General features: G+C 39.3%; 1 protein-coding gene across 2 annotated transcripts in view; it reads left to right on the forward strand.

Annotated features, from left to right (window-relative positions):
- The first annotated feature begins 1,142 nt into the window (after window positions 1-1,142).
- ctnna1 (catenin (cadherin-associated protein), alpha 1) overlaps window positions 1,143-18,344 on the forward strand; it is a 70,287-nt gene continuing 53,085 nt past the window's right edge. Inside the window, exons 1-7 of one of the 2 annotated variants that reach the window (XM_083891213.1) lie at window positions 1,143-1,195; window positions 3,495-3,612; window positions 3,804-3,999; window positions 10,468-10,634; window positions 11,022-11,141; window positions 12,779-13,048; window positions 16,274-16,477. In XM_083891213.1, coding sequence (XP_083747339.1) covers window positions 3,508-3,612; window positions 3,804-3,999; window positions 10,468-10,634; window positions 11,022-11,141; window positions 12,779-13,048; window positions 16,274-16,477 — 1,062 coding nt within the window. In that variant the 5' untranslated portion in view covers window positions 1,143-1,195; window positions 3,495-3,507. Of the gene's footprint in view, window positions 1,420-3,494; window positions 3,613-3,803; window positions 4,000-10,467; window positions 10,635-11,021; window positions 11,142-12,778; window positions 13,049-16,273; window positions 16,478-18,344 lie in introns of both variants that reach the window. The other variant, XM_083891212.1, reaches the window with a different exon arrangement.

Here is an 18,344-nt window from a genome sequence, read left to right on the forward strand (position 1 = left end):
AGGGATGTTTATTATGTATCAATAAAATATGAGAAGCCAACTTAGCAGCAAAGCCTGCTCGCTGTGTGTTTGCCTGCTGTGTCAGCTGACTGTGGAGCACTGGCTTTCTCTGTTACATCGATGTGTTAATCCAATGTTTGGACTCATAAAACACATGGTCTTATAGTCCAGATACATACGTTGAATGCAGCCATAAATATTTACAGCTATTTCATTTTGAAAGGGAAGTAATTGGGCCATACTAAAGCAACAAAGCCAACAGACCAGGTCATTTTAAAAATGTGGAGAAAGTGGGACAACACCTGACACTCTGACATCGACATAAATTTGGTTTCAGTTCAAAAAAGGCTTTGAAAAAAAAAGCTATCTATCTTTTACAAAGCATGTCACGTCCTGTCAGGCTGCGTTAAGAAAAATAAAATTACAGTCACATATGATTAGAACCCTGACTATAAATCAAATAATGGATAAAAACGTAAGATGTATATTAAATCCATTCTTGGTGGCCGAAAAAATATGTTGTATAATGAGCTGCAAGGATTGACGATTGTGTTTTTGTCATTAAAATGTTTATTGCGTGAGATGTTCGACACACAAGCAATAAAGACGAGTCAGAAGGGACGTTATAGATGGCCTACATTGGAATTGTGCCAAGTCAAAATTCTGTTGTAGGTATGTCAAAATGGTATAGTATGTAGTGTATGTCATTAATTGTAGTTTTTATGTTAAAGATATCATCAAATGTATTTTGATTATAGATATATTGATATTTTATTCTGCCTTATCAAAATATAATAACAAACATGGGTAACATTGTGTCATTGAGACAAGTCCAAATGAAGTCACAATTCTAATTCATAATTTGTATTTTATAATGTTGCGTCCAGATAGTAAAAATTGTCATAAATATCAAAACGGCTTGCCATAAAACTCCCTCTGTTTGGCCTTCTCCCACAATGATTTGAAAGCAGTGGAAGCAGTAATTAATCCATATATGGACACACAGTGTGAGCCACGCCCTAAACGCCTCCTGGTTTTGCGGGGCCTGCTGTGTCCTGTGGTCGCCCTGCCCCGCTGCCAGGAAGTTCAGGAACTCGGTCACCGCCCCAGCCCCAGCCCCCCTCCAGCCCTCCGCTTCACCCATTGTTGGGCAACAGCCTGCGACATCGAAACAATCTTGACCGAAACTTCACAGGTAACACAAAGCTAGACGTCGATTAAGACACTGGAGTATTCAAATTTAGCTGTAGTTGTCAACACACAGGAAGTGTTTTGTACGTCCGGGAGTTAGGAGCACAACTTCACTGAATCAGTGAGGGGGAGGAAGAGGGAGGAAAACTTTTGAAGCAAGGAATTCCGTAATTCTCATTCCTCCATTTTGAACTTTTAAACTCCAGTTTCTCTAGTGGACTGTTGTCGGTAAGTTTGTTACGGTTCATGTTGACTACACTTTAGATAGAAAATATCAGCCGCTACTCCGCGTAAGAGACGGTTCTTTATCGATAAGTCAAAGTTTTTCGGAGCATCGGCGCAGGCTAACAGCGCTAACGTTGCTGTTTGTTGTGGCGGTTAGCATTAGCGTTAGCAAGGTGCAGTGTACGGGACACGGAGCGTTAGCAGGTAACGTAGCGTTCGTTAAGCTAAGTTGGCTCATCTGTTGATTGCCTTTTGAAAGAAATAAACTGGCCAAATCATTTGAATTGTGAACACCGGGTGCTAAACTCTACATATCCGTACCAGCTTGTTGTTACCGGCTGAATTAATGTTGCTTCAGCTGTGTAAATATATACTAACTCAGGTAAAGTTAGCTTCAACAGGTGAAACGCCCCACAAACGTTGCTTGTTAGCAGCTAGCCGAGGTGTTGGACCCACCCTATCTCACAAGTATTAATGGCAACACAAGTCCTTGATATTTTATCAGTTTTCGACTTGGGTTATCATAATACAGTCTGTTTCGCTGATCCCTCTTGGACCAATTATTCAAGTCTGCTTCGATGGAATCTGAAATGTCAATTTAATCCAGTTTACACGCACGTATCTATCACCTGTAGTCCTCAACTATACAGCAGGTAGCTTTGGTTTCATTTGCCATTGCAGAGAGTTGTTTCTGCTTTTGAAACTTTGTAGCCACACCCAGAGTGAGGAAGTAAACGTGATTTCACCCAGCGATGACGCAGATATTTGGGTTAATCCACAGACTGTAGCTGTATTTATGATTGTTTTAGGTACACGTCTTCTCAGCTAGCATGGGTTAGCACAGGATAATGTGATTATCTCTCCGTGAAGAGCCCCTGACTTCAAATGTAGACGTCCAGACCTCAGCCAGTTGCAGTGTTTGGTATTATATCACAGATGTCTCATATTTGATGGCCTTCCTCATATCTTGACATTTTAGTATTCCTGTGTGTCAAATTATGTTATGTATTGTTGTATATAGGTATAGAAATTTTTTTTTTTACAGAAATGCTAGTATATATTGCAATATAGTTTTCTTCATGTTAGTATAATAGATATATAATATATTATTTATTGATGGTAATGTTTATGTAGTGTGAGACACGACACACAATTGCTTTGGCTCAGATTTGTTAAACGTTTCTCTGCTTAGCAAACCTTATTTTCTTGAACCCAAATAAGTTTTATATCACAATTAATTGGTTTCTTCAACTTTAACATATGATCAGAATTTTATATTAAATTGTTTGGCATTTTATCATGACCATGATGATGCTGACTGATTTGAACTTGTGTTTTTGGCCATACAGCTGAACCCTAGTTATAACTATCTAACTCCAGTATTTCATTTTTTAAATTAAAAAGTAAAATGTGTCATAGATTATAAACAGTATTGCATATCCTCCCAGTAAAGTTGTATATACGGTAGCCATTGTAGTCATGCTTTAAGGCTGTTTTGTTTTCCCCCTCCGTTTCAGCCTTTTTGACAACAGTCAAGGCCAAAAGCTAGCTTAAGTATTGTTCTCATAATACAAATGACCAGCTTTTCCGTTTTAGGCCCTGAGCCCTCTGGGCTTGCTGATTATCCCTGCCCCTCCATGTTTGATAGCTAATCAATGGAGCTGCAGTCACTGACTGAAGAGACAAATCGAAATTGGGCCTCAGTGTTAGTGTGATCTGGATTTGGCAGACATTCTCTGAGAGTTGAAGCATTGTGGACTGTAATATTTGGACTGTTGCACAAACCTTTGGTGGCTAGTCTGAAAATCACAACAGAAGATTGATTGAAGCAATTTTTTACAGTCTGTATCTTCTGCAGTAGATTTTCTTTTTGGCATTGCAGAAAGCAATCCTTTTATAACATACAACCACAATCATCTCATTTGGCAACAGACATCCAGCTTGTTTTGGTATTTTTTTATTTGATGCAGAATTAATGGTGTGTTATCATTGCATTTGAAAGTATGAGTCATCTGTCATCTGCCAATTATGTATGTTTAACTTTTTGTTCCTTCACTTTGTGAACTTTTTGCCTCTAGAATTCCAGACACCATGACAACCATCAATACACCCAACATCAACTTTAAATGGGACCCAAAGAGTCTAGAGATCCGTACTCTGGCTGTGGAAAGGCTGCTGGAGCCCCTTGTCACCCAGGTAATAGAAATGCAGATGGGCACAAATCCTTTGATAAGAAATTGTCTTTAAGCCTACTGCGGTCATATATTCATGAAAGTGCTATATTCTTGTGTTGGTTAATTATATTCACATTTTGCTTACTACATGTATGATCCTTAAGCAGCCGTTACTGGCCACATTGAGTAATTTTATATCCCTGCCATGCATAGGTTACTACTTTGGTGAACTCCAGCAACAAAGGACCATCAAACAAGAAAAAGGGACGCTCCAAGAAGGCTCATGTTTTGGCTGCATCAGTAGAGACCGCTACGGAGAACTTCCTGGAGAAAGGAGAAAAGATTGCAAAGGAAAGCCAGTTCCTCAAGGATGAGCTGACTGCTGCTGTGGAAGATGTCCGTAAGCAAGGTATACTGAACATACTTATTGCAGCATTGCTTGGTTTCTGTCTTGAACACAGTCATTCCTAAGATAGGATAGATGATAAATAAATTATAGGCCACGTGTACATATCATCTGCTCCAGTGGCAGACTTGGAATACGAATATGCTTTGAGCCTTATAGTTTTCCTTTTGCAATTGGTTTTCAGGGACATCATTAATAGACTTTTAATTTCAAGTATTTTAAGCCGTTCACGTTCACTCCAGTTTGTACAATGTCATCACCTTGGCCTCTGAGAGCATTTCAAACATGCTCTCCTTCAAAAATGCAGGCGTTCTTGTATCTCAGTTTTGGGTTGCACATAAGGTATGTGGACTGAATGACTATAAACCGTGCTCTTTTTTTCTAACCCTCAATCTCTTCTAAGTTTTTTTGTCTGGTGCAGATCAGATCACAATGAGGCTTCATAAGACCAATACATATCAAATGCAGGGAATAAGAAAGAAAGCCAATGATGAGTCTGCCTGAAATAAAGCCTCAAGGAACACACGGCTGAGTCCACTGCCGATTCTGATATGTCTGTGAAAGGCTTGTATGAGCCAATTTATCAGCTAACCAATAATTAGGTTGTGCTCTATTATTAATGAAATGTAGGTCAAGCTGAACGCAATGAATATTTCAGCAACAAACTTGTGGTAATGATGGCATGATGAATCTTTAGGTTCCATGTAATGTTTGTTATTTGCAGTGAGGTTGGCCTTTTCAGCCCCGGAAAACATCCATCTGTTTGGCTGCCTGCCCATCTATCTATCTTGTGCTCTCCTATATATAGAGAGACATGTACTTACAATATGAAAATACAATACAAAAGACAATAGTCGGATGTCATCTTTGTTATGTTTGTTCTAAGGACAAAATCAGCTAATGTACAAAGATTAAATTGTTCTGACCCATGTGAGTAATTAAATGTAATTTTTGGTCAGTTTTGATAGTTTAACACATTTCGATTGACATTTCTCAGCTGTAAAGACCAGTCTCACTATGATTTACATGTTTTTTTGCTCTACTTAGAATGTACAATTTTGTGGATCTCTGTGCCACACTGTCGAGCATATTAGTTTGAAGCTTCTGATGTTGCTGATGACAAAATCACAAGTGAATCATCAAACACCTGGAGGCTTGTCTTGTCTTTGTACGGAGTATGATGATAGTAGAGATGGCATTCTGTTTAAAAGGTTATCTGCTTGGCTGCTTAGTGGATTACCGGCTTATTGCGTATCAAAATTATCTATCATACGTATACGTTTTTGTTTCCTTTTGTTATTAAGCTGCTTCAAATTCTTGTTGTTTCCATGGAGATCAGAATAGGAATGTGAAGTGTATCATGAAAGTATAAAGAGGAAACAAGGTGCAAAGATGTCACAGATGATGTCAAATGTATTTAAATGGCTATATCCACCTGCCTTCAGGGACTCAACCCACACACAGTCCATTTCCAATTCAATTTCATGCCTCCTGCAAGTTTCAAACAGTAATCCACCATCAAATCATTGGCCAATGAAATTACCATTTGTCTTGTGTGATAACAGGTTCCATCATCTAACAGCCACACTTGCAAGTCTCAATTATTCCCCTCTGCTCTGGATATCTGACTCTCTTTTGACACAGTAGCACACCATTGAGACCAGGGAGCTATGACTTGAGAGTGGCTGTTATCACCTTGTGAAGCAACATCTGTGTCACTGTGTCTCTTCTCCCCAGATGCCCAGCGAGTTATACTATGTCCCTTGCTCGATTACTGTTCTGAGTAGTTGGGAGGTAGATGACATGTCACTAGATAGCTTGTGCAGTGCTCAGTGCCCAGGAATGTTACTGTCGTTGTGGCTGTCACTGGGCTGGAATTCAGTGACTGTTGTTAGCTGGTGCCTAGGTCTGGCTGTCGGCTATGCCATGCTGCTCAGTGGAGCGTGCCTAGACTGATAATATGGCCATTGAGAAGAGTAACACCCTCCCTTCCCCGTTGGATTTGAGAAAACATTTTCTAACCAGCTGTGGCTTACCAACCACTTAAACAAGGAGATAATTTACTAACAAGGATGATTATGTATACAGGGCATAATAGAATATGCTAGTGGACCACTTCCTATATTTTATTTGAAATGTAATTTTAATTGGGTCTTTTTAGTTTTAATTCTAGTTTTTGCTGCAATTAGTTTAGTCATTAGTCAAAACATTTTTCACATAATATACATCACATGGATAGATGTGTCCTACCCTTCCAAAGACTTTACTTACACAGACATTACTATTTGCTTTGTCCTTGTGCTCTCCTTTTTACCCTTCCCCCTGTAACGTGTCTGCTGTTCAGTTATTTTGAAGGCTTATTGTGTGTGATACATTTAATCATTTCATCTTGCACTTGGTGGGCTGCAGGTAAGTATTAGATGGATGGAGGTTTATTAAAGGAGCACTGATCACTATCTGCCCCTGAAAATGGCCTTATCGATTTTGTTTGAAGGGGGAATTACACCTCAAAAGTGTGGACTGTGTCTGAGGTCTGTGTTGTCAATCATTTCCAACAACAACCTTAGATCTCTGTTTGATGCAACATGGTCATAGTCTCAGTGAGATCTTTGTTATAAAGATTTTTTCAACCAAACACTGTGACATTGATTGTTCACTCTTCAGTCAGTCAATTCTTCATTTAATTTCCCTGTGAACAATTGTAATATAGTATATTCCTTTTGTATGATTTTGATTTTGTTGTTTTATGCTTTGTATACTTTTGTCTTACTTGATGCCCTGTTTTGTTTTACAGCTGAAACTATGACTCCACATAAACAAAGATAACATTACTGATATTTGAGATGATCAGTGACTGCTGCCCTAAACACCAAGTTCTAAATAGTGATTAACAATATGGGTTATTGATACAATACAAAATAATATTTGCCATATCTGAAATGATGGCAAAATAGGTGAGATAGTTTTTTCATGTTGATCAAAATTTATCATGATATATATATTTTGGTGATACTGCATTTTAAAAGAGCATCCTGACTAAAGCCCGAAGAAACCACGATATGTAGCTACAGGGGTTTTGGGCTTCAACGATATTCTTTTGTTGACAAAAATTCATAACTTGTTCTCCTGGGTCCCCTGGATCAACACCAACACCTGTTAAATTCTTAATTCAACAACTGTTACAACTCAGCTTCTCAAACCTTGGAGAAGTTGAAATAGGTAAAACTGCGAGTTTCCAAATGTGAAAAAATAACTAAGTTATGTTCACACAAACTAAACAATTTCCAACAATTTATAGCCTCATCTTCTTGCATTAAAATGTTTTAGCTGTATGAAAACTTTATTTTGAGTTGCATAAAACATTAAGTGATAAGGGCAGAAATGAAATGATGGGAATCAAAATCCCAGACTGAAATGAATCTGAGGTGTCACAGATATAGTTTTCTCTTGTTCAGTCTGTTTTAGGAACTCAAAGCGTAGCCAGAAAACAGTGCACTGGCTTATTTCCACTGGCCTGCACCACAGTAGAGCATGCATTATCTTAAACCACTTTCTACTGGTCCAAAAACCACCAACACCCACTAACATCTGACTTTTGCCTGAAAGAGTAATGATAAAATTGTCAATAACTCCCGGGTAAAATAACTCTGGAACAGAAACGGAACTACTACAGCTCCAAGTGTGATTATTGGCGATGGAAACATATTGTTCAGTTGAAAAGTTCAAAAGTCAAATTTAACTATTATAGCATTGATACTGGTCTCCATGTTGCTTACTTCTGTTGAATTAGTTTCAGATGTATTATTGACATCTTGCATCACTTAACGGTTGAAAAAAAGACAAATTCCTGTTGGCAATGTGAAATGCATCATCACCTTTTACATAGTGGCTTTACTTGCGTTTTAAACATTGTATATGCATTTCACATTGCCAACAGGAATATGTCTTTTTTTCAACCATTAAGTGATGCAAGATGTCAAAAATACATCGGAAACTAATTCCACCTTTTGCATAGTGGCTTTACTTGCGTTTTAAACATTGTTCAAAAGAATTATTGGCGCTAGAGTACACAAATGCTTTGACCTCATTTTAGATAAATGGATCGAGCTCACCATACACTCCGCAGCTGATGGAATTAAAGTGTTTGCAACAGCAACATGGTTAAAACAAGAATAACAAAGGTCACAAGACCATGTGTAATGTGTGAACATGACTAAAATTACATTTAGTTGTTAATGGCGTTTAGTTGTGAATTAAGTGTTTTGGTGACTCTGGTGTTATGAAGCCCAATTTATACTCCTGCGTAAAGTGCTCTGCGTAGGTTACGCAGAGCCCTCTCCAATTGCACACAATATTTAAAAAGTGTCCGTCACTCCGTCAAGGGACAACGGAGACGGCAAGAGCTGTGATTGGTCCTCAGGACAGGCTGAGCGAAGCTGCTCTGTGCAGGCTCACAGTGCGCACAGAGCGTCCACAGACGTGGGCTGATCACCACCGACAACGTCGCTGCCAAACTATAAATACATCATATCTGAATACACATGGCACATGTTTAGACTCTAAATGGCTAATTTCTCGCCTCAAATTATCTTAGAACTGCGTTCCGTGACACAGAAAAGTGAGAAACGGCCACTGTTTCAACAACAACAGTCTTCTCTCTCGGACGCCATTGCTCACTGTAGCCAGAAGCACAACAACCTTGCGCAGCGACCCCTGCTGATCGTCCGGGAAATTGCAGCGCGTATCCGCCACCACGACGCAGAAGTATGAAGGCTCTCGAGGGGTCTCTGTGGTTACGCAGTCGAAGAAGTATTATGTGGCCTTTAGTCCACAGGCATTTCAGTGTGTAAGAGTTGGTTTGCTTGACAATGCGTTATCCAGTGTTGGCCTCTACATCTCTGAATTTGTTCCTGATAATCAGAACAGGATACCATGTTTAGGGTCAAGGAGTCTGGAGTCAGTCCCAGCACACATGAGAGTCAAACAGGCAGCACACCTGCTTTCTAAGCAGTTCTTTTTAGGCAGTGCAGCAAAATGAAGGAGCTTTGCTCTATACATGATTATCATAAAAAAGACAGTACTAAGCACAATGGTAAAAACTGGCTTAGAATGAATGAGTGGTACATTAATTCTAAGTTTTTTTTCCCGACGCACACCATTTTTATAGAAGTAAATTGCTCCTTTTGGTGCTGGTCATCTTTTATTTTTTCCTGTCTGCATCTTCTATGGAACTGTACTCATTTTTTTGGGGTTTGTAACCGTGCTGATGAGGCATTCATTTCCATCTCATCCAATTGTTGGATTTTGATTGTGCTTCCACTGAAATAAACTGGTGACCGAATTAATGTCTTGTTCATAATGTCAGCCTACAAAGTCCATTTGTGTGCCCAGTCAACTGTGCAGGAGCAGCTAATGTAGGACAAAGCATGGTGCTGGACAAAACCAGACAGTGAGCCTTTTGTTATGGCCTTGACCTCTTTTTTTCTGTTAGAGCACTGTGTGTGTGTCTCTGCTGCTCTGTTTTCTAGCAGAAATGATCACTGGACACTGAAGAGGTGTGGGTGTCTGTGTGTGTCTCTGCTGCTCTGTGTGACATGTTTTGACTCATGCCACAAAAGCTAGGCTGGGAAAATGTGGCTAACTGTCACACCTCTCCCGAATACTCCTCCTCATTTCAAGTGAAGACTTGTAATGTTATAAACTTGTCGTCATGAATGGGTTGACTCCTCTCAGAAATCTGCTCTTGGCCTCAGTAACCCACTGCTACTACGACATATAACTGCTGCATCTACTGTAGATCCTTTTTACACTTCGAATACTAAAATGTTATCGTTTCTAGTGCTGGGCGGTATGAACAAAAAATAATTTCACGATAAACACCGCTTTCATGCATTAGTGAGTCATCAGTGACAGAGGGGCAGGTGAATGTGCGTGTGTGCTCGTATTGAGTGAGTGTTCGCGCAAGAGAGAGGGCGTGGCGGAGTTGTGTGCGTGTGAGTCGGTTAACGTATATACATGCATTCTTGGCGCTCTAATATGTGTTTTCTGTTAAGGTGGCGTTGTAAATAGCTCATTGCTGCAATTGCTACCACAGTTACTTATTCAGCTATGCCCTTAGCGTGTGTGGTGCAACAGTGAAAAGGGTCCCCGTCAAACAGTGTTTTGCTGCACCGTGTTCTGTTTTTAATCTTGTGATACACAAAAAATTCTCATCATAAAACAATCTATACCAGGCGGTTTTCGTTATGAACTTGTATATTTCCCAGCACTACTAGTAACTGTCATTCAACACATTCATTTTCCTGTTGGGGAGGCATGTGTTTAGGTAATTATACACAAAGGTTCAATAATAAGAAAGAAAATGTCTCCGTTTGAGATTTTTAAATGGATTAGATTTTGTTTTGAAATTTTGAGTGACATTTCATTGGAAGTTTCAATTTTAACCTTTGAGTTTTTTTTCTTCTTACTTAGGTGACTCAATGCGCCAAGCTTCTGGAGAATTTGCAGAAGACCCTTGCTCTTCTGTGAAGAGGGGCAATATGGTTCGTGCTGCTAGAGCCCTTCTGTCAGCAGTCACACATCTGTTGGTGCTGGCAGACATGTCTGATGTCTACAAACTTCTACTGCAACTGAAATTGGTGAGATAATTGGATTTTATGCATTTTTATGCATATTGTGTATAACAGCATTACTTCGGCGACCTTGAGTGTCTTGAAAGGTGCCTTTATTGCATTATTATTATTATTATTATTATTATTATTATTATTTATAAGCAATTATAACAGAAATTGTTTTTTTCTTCTAATTTAAAAAACCCCACAAATATGTCTTTTATATTGGAGGGAAAACTCAGACAAAATTATACTATAGATAAATGAGTTGTCAAATGCTCAGAAAGATTAAGGTAATACAAGTTTTGCAAACGAGTAACCTTTTAACCACATTATCTTTTTTTTTTGTCTCAAGAACAAAATGATTTTTCAACCGATTAAGTAGTACTTACATTTTCCATCTGCCTTGTTTAGGTGGAGGACAGTCTGGTGAAAGTGCGTAATGCAGGAACAGAGCAGGACCTGGGAATCCAATACAAGGCCTTGAAACCAGAAGTGGACAAGCTGAATATGATGGCTGCTAAGAGACAGCAGGTAAGGAGCAGTTTCACTAAAGCGACCTGATATTTGACTGTTGAAGCAGAGGAGTCTCTCAGTGCCTTTTCATGCACGATAAAGTTGAGCTATGGTTGAGCTCCATTCAGTTGAACTACTGCCCTTGTTCGAGTATACAAGCACTAGTGGGGAGTTGATGTATTGTCTGCCACCTCTCTGTGGATTGTTAGTATTCGGCAGATTTGAGTTTAGCATGGTGAGTCTTCCTACCGTTCTTAACTTAAAAATACCAATTTTTTCTAAGCTTCTAGTACATAAGGGTTGCCACCTTTCAGAAATAAAAATAAGGGACGGCCCACCGCGGCTCCTCTGGGCCATGACCACCACGGACCCGACTAATCTAGGACATCTAGGTGCGTGTGTTGTAAGGGTGTCAGGGTTTTTTTCTAGGAAAATTTCACTATGGATATTAAATGGCGAGGTAACCTGTGGCAACCCTATAGTCCATAAAGTCTTCTCACCAGTCCAAGAAATGTACCAGTTTAAACCCACAAATGTTTAGTTACTAATTTTATACACTACTGTAACAAGCTATGTACCCGTAGATTATAAACTAAATAAAATTTTGACATTTAGCATGCACAGTGTCTAAACGATCAATAAAACACAATTACAACGTTGTAAATAAATGAAAATTAATAGGTTCTGCTGACCCGAGCTTCTACCCTAGCTAGGGTTTTATGTCCTTACATATGTACAGTTGCTACAATACATCTTTGTGGTATAAATTAATCAGACCACTGCTCGCCAGTGTTTATTTATATGCAACACCAGTGACCTTGACCTAAGTATGAACTGAAGGTCACAGTGACAGTACAATATACATTATCTGAAGAATGCACATTGCGATTTTAATGAAATGCACTTAATAAGCATTTGTATGTTTCAATTCCTTATGTCGTCACCACATACATTTTGAGTCACGACAGACAAGGATGTAAAAACTGCAGCTTGACTGGTTGGCAAATGCACGTTCCCACCTGAAGTCAAATTATATCAAGAAAGTTTTACAATGACAAGAAATTTTGAATTCAGTGAGTACAAGGTGAATACATGAACAGCTTTTAAATAACACTAGTCTAGACAATTCTTGTTCCCTTCTTTGGAAAACTTGCCAAATTGATCTCTGATTTTCTTTTAGCAAATGACTTGTAATTGCTTTTTTATGGATGGAAAAGTGTGTTTAACCCAAAGTGAATGCTGGAGGTAATGGGGCTTAAAGACATTTTTCTTTGTGCACATCTCAATCAGTTATGGAGTACTGGGTCTATTCCATTTGGAGGAGAGGTTTAATTTTTTTGTATCCAACATTAATTGAAAATGCCAATGATCACCAGCTCTTTTTGTCCCTTATATGAAGATGTAATTGCAATATATTGCAGAGGTCCGAATAGAAACAGACTTATTTGCAAAGGCATATTATAATGACCTTATCATGACTATTGTGTTACCACAGGGGCAGAATTATATCTGATTCATCCAGAACAAACTATTTCACACTTGGTGTCTCCACAAGGGCACGACAGGCCCATTTTGTAATTAAAATACATTTTGACTGCTCCCCCTGTAGGTTATCCGTTTCACCCTTTTCTTCTCTTTTAATCTCATTCTGTTAGGAACTAAAAGATGTCCACCACAAGGACCAAATGGCGGCTGCTCGCGGAGTGCTACAGAGGAACATCCCAATGCTGTACACAGCATCCCGTGCCTGCCTCCAGCACCCTGATGTGGCTGCCTACAAGGCTAACCGTGACCTGATCTACAAGCAGCTGCAGCATGCAGTTTCAGGAATCTCCAATGCTGCCCAGGCCACTGCCACTGAGGACTCAGCACTCAGTCAGCCAGCTGGAGGTGGAGAGCTGGCCTACGCGCTCAACAATTTTGATGTAAGTCAAAGGAGTATTTCACAAGTGGCTGTGAATTCAGTTATATGCCAATATTGACATGAAATGACATCAGGATAAAAGCAGGATTTAACATTAAGGTAATAACCTTGTGCTGCCTGCAGTGAAGAATGCAAATCCTTTTTTTCCCCCTCCACTGCCATTCGCTTCATTCAGACTTTTCAGCACTTCTTTTATTTCATAAAATTCTTCATATTAGGCTGAGTTTGTATTGATTAGATATTAAGCAATTAGCTGTGTGTGTATGTACTGATGCAGTGCTTGAAACTCACAGCAGTGTTTTCCATTAACTACCTATAGACCGTGGCGGCCTGCCAGTTTAATTTGTCCTGCTGTTTTTCAGTATGAGCAGAAAACGTTCAACACTTCTCAAAATGAAAATGTTTTTGCTTCAATTTATAGCTGAGCCCAACTCTCTCTTTCCACTTGCATTAATACATTAATTGTAACTGGATATGGCATCGTTAGTCTGGCCATTGGGAGCACAGGAGAAATTGTACCATGTGTGTTAACATGAGAACAATCAAAAAAGATCCATTCATTGCAGCTAGATGCAAGTTGCAGGAACACAGATTTCCACTATAACTGTGTGCATTTTGCAGTGAGCAGGCACTTCTCAGTTGATAAGCAGATCCCCACATAAAGTATGTGTGACCCCTTAAGCCCAATTTATACTCCTGCGTAAAGTGCTCTACGTAGGTCACGCAGAGTCCTCTGCATCAACGGAGAGCCTGTCAGAGAGCATCTGCGTCTTCGACTACACAAAATATTTTTTAAGTGTCCGTCACTCCGTCAAGGGACAACGGAGGCGGCAAGGGCTGCGATTGGTCCTCAGGACAGGCCGAGCTAACGCTGCTCTGTGCTGGCCACTCACAGTGCGCACCAATCGTCCACAGAGGCGGAGCTGATCACCACCGACATCATCGCTGCCAAACTATAAATATGACGTATTTGAATACACACAGCACATGTTTAGACTCTAAATTTTTCACCTCAAATTATCTTAAAACTGTGTTCCGTGACACAGAAAAGTGAGAAACGGCCACTGTTTCAACAACAACAGTCTTTCTCTCTCTGTAGCCAGAAGCACAACAACCTTGCTCAGCGACCCCTACTGATCGTCCGCCACACTCCCACAGTTGCTGATAAGAGCAGACATTTTTGTCAGATGTAAAGTGTTGGATGTCGTTGGAGACATAGTAACCCGCACATACATATGAGCTTTTTTACTATTTGTGTAACATGTTTATGCCATGTTCCACTGTGTTTTGTGACCAATCTTTTCCATTTCTTCTATGATTTTTAGTAGCAAATGAGATATTTTACATAATGTACTCGTCAGTTGGTGAGCATTTATTTTCAAGAAGTCCTGCCTGTTTTGGAGAATAGTTGTATGTGAAAGAGAAGAAACTCTGTGCTTAAACATTGCTCACTTCTTATGTCTGGTGTTGACATTTTTGTATTCCAAAAGGAACTTCTGCTTGACTGCCACTCCACTAGAGAAATGCAAATCCATGCTTAAGCTATAGAAGTATTGTTCCCTTGTGGCAAATGTGGATGCAACAAGTGCAACAGTGCTGTCTCTCAGATCTGTTGCATCACTTTTATTTCAAAGTTAGCCACACAGAAAGTTAATCCTCAAAAAAACCTGGATGCAGACCTTTTGCAGACTAGCTCCTTCAAGAGGAAAGCAAGATTAGCATGACTCACCCCCTCTCTGTATCATCCTTCATGTCTCTCTTGTGTGCCTGTTGCCATGGCAATATTACACGCAAGCAGAGGAGGTCAGATGAGACAGAATGGAGGGGGCTGAAGGTGGATGTGATGAAAACCTCAGTTTTAACTGCTGAATTGTTGATTTTTTTTTTTGCAATAAGTCATCCGCAGAAGTGCAGATGTCAACGGAGAAGTTGTCTTTCTTGTGCTACTACAAGCGTCATGGTAATATCTTAACCCTCTGCTGTACCTCTCCAGCATTTCAACTAGTTGCCTCTCAGCAGGCTTGCCTCTGTGAAATCAGAAATTTAAGGGTTCTCTCTCATCCTGTAGATGTAAGAGAGAGCAGAGTCAGTTACTATAACACCTCTGTGAATGGTGAAAGGTAGTGAATAAAATTGTTTCACAAAGGTATTATTATTATATATTTACATGTATAATTACATATTCATAGACTCGTCTGTTTTATATATGTGTATGATATTGTATACATTGCAGTCATACGCTAGGGTGATTGGTGTCCTTTTTAACTTGTCGATTAGAAGTCATCAGACAAGACAAACCCCTCTCCATTCTTCATAAATTACACTTTTTAAGTTATTTTGACCAACCACAGCCCCAAAAATGTCTTTTCTTAAGCAGCAAAACCAACAATAGCTTAACCATTTCATTTTTTTCTTATAATCCTTTGTTTACATTTAAATTTTTCTGAATTGTGTTAAAATGTTCTACTTATTTACAACATAGTAAGTAATTAAGAAACATATTTATGCAACACAACGTTGCACTGTTTTATCATGGGCTTCAAGTCTGAAATAATTAACTTCAGACAAAATATTTAGATCTTGATTAGATAAGATCTAGATTGGATTAAGAGTTTCAGGCATTTTATGGTCTTCAACACAATGTACTTTGGATCAAGGATTTCTTAATCCTGGTCCTGGGAAACCACTGCCCTTCATGTTTTAGATATTATTCATGGCATAATAAAAAATTCTTAGTAATGACCAATAATCAATTACAGCTTAGTTAAGAGATAAGTACATTTTAGGATTTTATTTTTTACAAGCATTGCACTTGGTTACAGAAAAGTCTAATAATATATTGATGTTGTTTCTCTAATTTTAGAGTTCATTTATTTTTTCTAATCAAACATTGTTTTTGTTAGTTATGACCATGATTGACATCTATCTCGACTTTTCTTTTCCTTTTTCCTTTATAATTTTATTGAAAATGTGACCACTATGATACTGTTATTTGAAACTGTACACTTAAGTTATTGCCTTACAGCTATCAGGGCCGCACACCATATTCTTCCCTTAAGGTTTTCCAGCCAGCCTGTCATTCTGTCAATTCTGCCCTCTACTTGCTCGCCAGATTTCTCTCTTTGGGCTCAGATGGGGTGGCGTCAGTGTGTCATGATGACTTTTGGCATTTTTTTTCTCCCTGTGTAATTTTCCCTTCTCTCCCCTTTGCCCCTTTTTCTTACAGAAACAAATCATTGTGGACCCTCTGGCGTTTACTGAGGAGCGTTTCCGTCCCTCCCTGGAGGAGCGCCTTGAGAGCATTATCAGTGGCGCTGCCCTCATGGCCGACTCTTCCTGCACACGTGATGACCGCAGGGAGCGCATCGTGGCTGAATGCAATTCTGTTCGCCAGGCTCTTCAGGACCTCCTGTCTGAGTATATGGGCAATGTAAGTGTCACCTTTATATTTTTTTGATTCTTGCTATACCATCACACTCTGTCTGTATCCACAACTCATCAACTCTTTCTAGGTTTTTTGGCCTACATTGCATTGGAAGTTTTTTGTTACAGTGGTAAATTAATTTATTTGATTCAATTAATCTAGAATTGTTTACAGGAACAGCTGTGGACAAAACATTGTTGTTCGTGTTTTGTTTTTACTTGGCTGCCTGGAGTCAGTTTGAAAGGCTGTACATGCATATGGTGCCCTGATAATGAAACTATGGAAACCCATGCTGCTTTAAAACATTCTTACCTTGTTATCATGGTTTACCAGGGTGACCACTTGCTTCATGGTCACCCGTCTTGACTTGTCCCCTATCCACTGCTTGCCTTTTTTGGCATGTCAGGCATCTCTTGGTCCTGGTTGTTCCAAACTTCTTCCATATATAAAATATGGAGACTAGTGTTCCTGGGATCTTAAATGCAGCAGAAATTGTTGTGAAGCAGTCTACAGATATTTTCTGGCATCTGCAGGGAGCACTTGCAACCTCATGGCTCTGTTTTTGTTCTGATATTTATTGTAGCTGTGAGTTTTTTGTAGAGTCAAACTGAGGGGCACACTAGGGTTTGTTCTCCGGACATGGGATTCCCGGGACATCCAATCAGGACTATTTCCTGATTTAGCAATCTAAAAATTAAATTTGTATCGTCAATGACCTTTATGTAGATGAACGACTGAAACCCTTTTCTGGGCTGTGGTAATTTGTTTGCACCTGGGGTTATTTGTTCTCCAACAATTAGATGCATTTAATCCTGAGATTTTAGAAAAAAAATGACATTTCAGTTGTTACTTTAACATTGTGGTTTTACGCAGTTGAGAAAAATAAGGGAAATTGTATCTTTTCCTTTTGGCATGAGGCTGGAACAAATGTGACACGATTAAAGTGGTCTGACTACTTTCCAAATGCAACATGTAAACAAATGTTATTATGTGGACATATTATTTTTGTTTTTAGAATATTTGAATCATGACCGTTTTAATTTTCACCCTTTGCTGGTGCAATGTTGTGATGGCAGTATGCTTTTTATAGCAGCTGTCCCCACATTTAAATGACCTGCTATAAATGCCAATTCTGGTGTTAAAGTTTTTCATACAGCACAAGTCCTAGAACACAAATAATATTACAATTACCTTTTGTATGGAATACTTGCTCTAGTCTGAACAGGTGGCTGCCAATTTTAGCATGTCTGGCTAATTAGCTTACTACCCATGGTATTGTCCGTTCTAAGCCGAGAGATAAACTAATTTAAATATAGTTTTACATTCTAAATGGGTCAATTTCAGACTTGCAGACCCACTGCATAACTGCCCAGCCAGGATATTTACTTTAGCTACAAACTGGGCAATAGCCTGTCTGCTTGCTTAACAAGGTGAGCAAATTGGTGTTCTTTCTACACCTAAATGTAGTCTGTATCTTCTTGGCCTTTGGCCTAATGCTCCATGCAGTGTCGCTTAAATCTGTTAAGTAGGTTTTGACAGATTCTGCAAAGTAACATTTTGGCAGCGATGTCACTGCACATCAGGGTGCCATTTGATGAATTGCATGTACTTGGAGTTTTGGGGGGAATTAGTTTTATTTTAATATTGCAAAGTACTACAGTGATGCAAATAAAGTGCATAATTGTCTACCTTATGGTCCAGTATAAAGTCAAAAGAACTGTGGTTGCATATAGTTGACACTTTATGACTTGGTGTTATAAACTGACATTACACACTGGACATATGCAGTGTGTTAAAGGCCCTGTTAGTGATCTGCTGCATCTTGTGGACCTTTGGTGTTAACACAGGGAGCATGTGTGTTGCGTGTCGGCTG

The sequence above is a fragment of the Microchirus variegatus genome (genome assembly GCF_963457635.1).
Source record: "Microchirus variegatus genome assembly, chromosome: 6".
NCBI classification, from domain to species: domain Eukaryota; kingdom Metazoa; phylum Chordata; class Actinopteri; order Pleuronectiformes; family Soleidae; genus Microchirus; species Microchirus variegatus.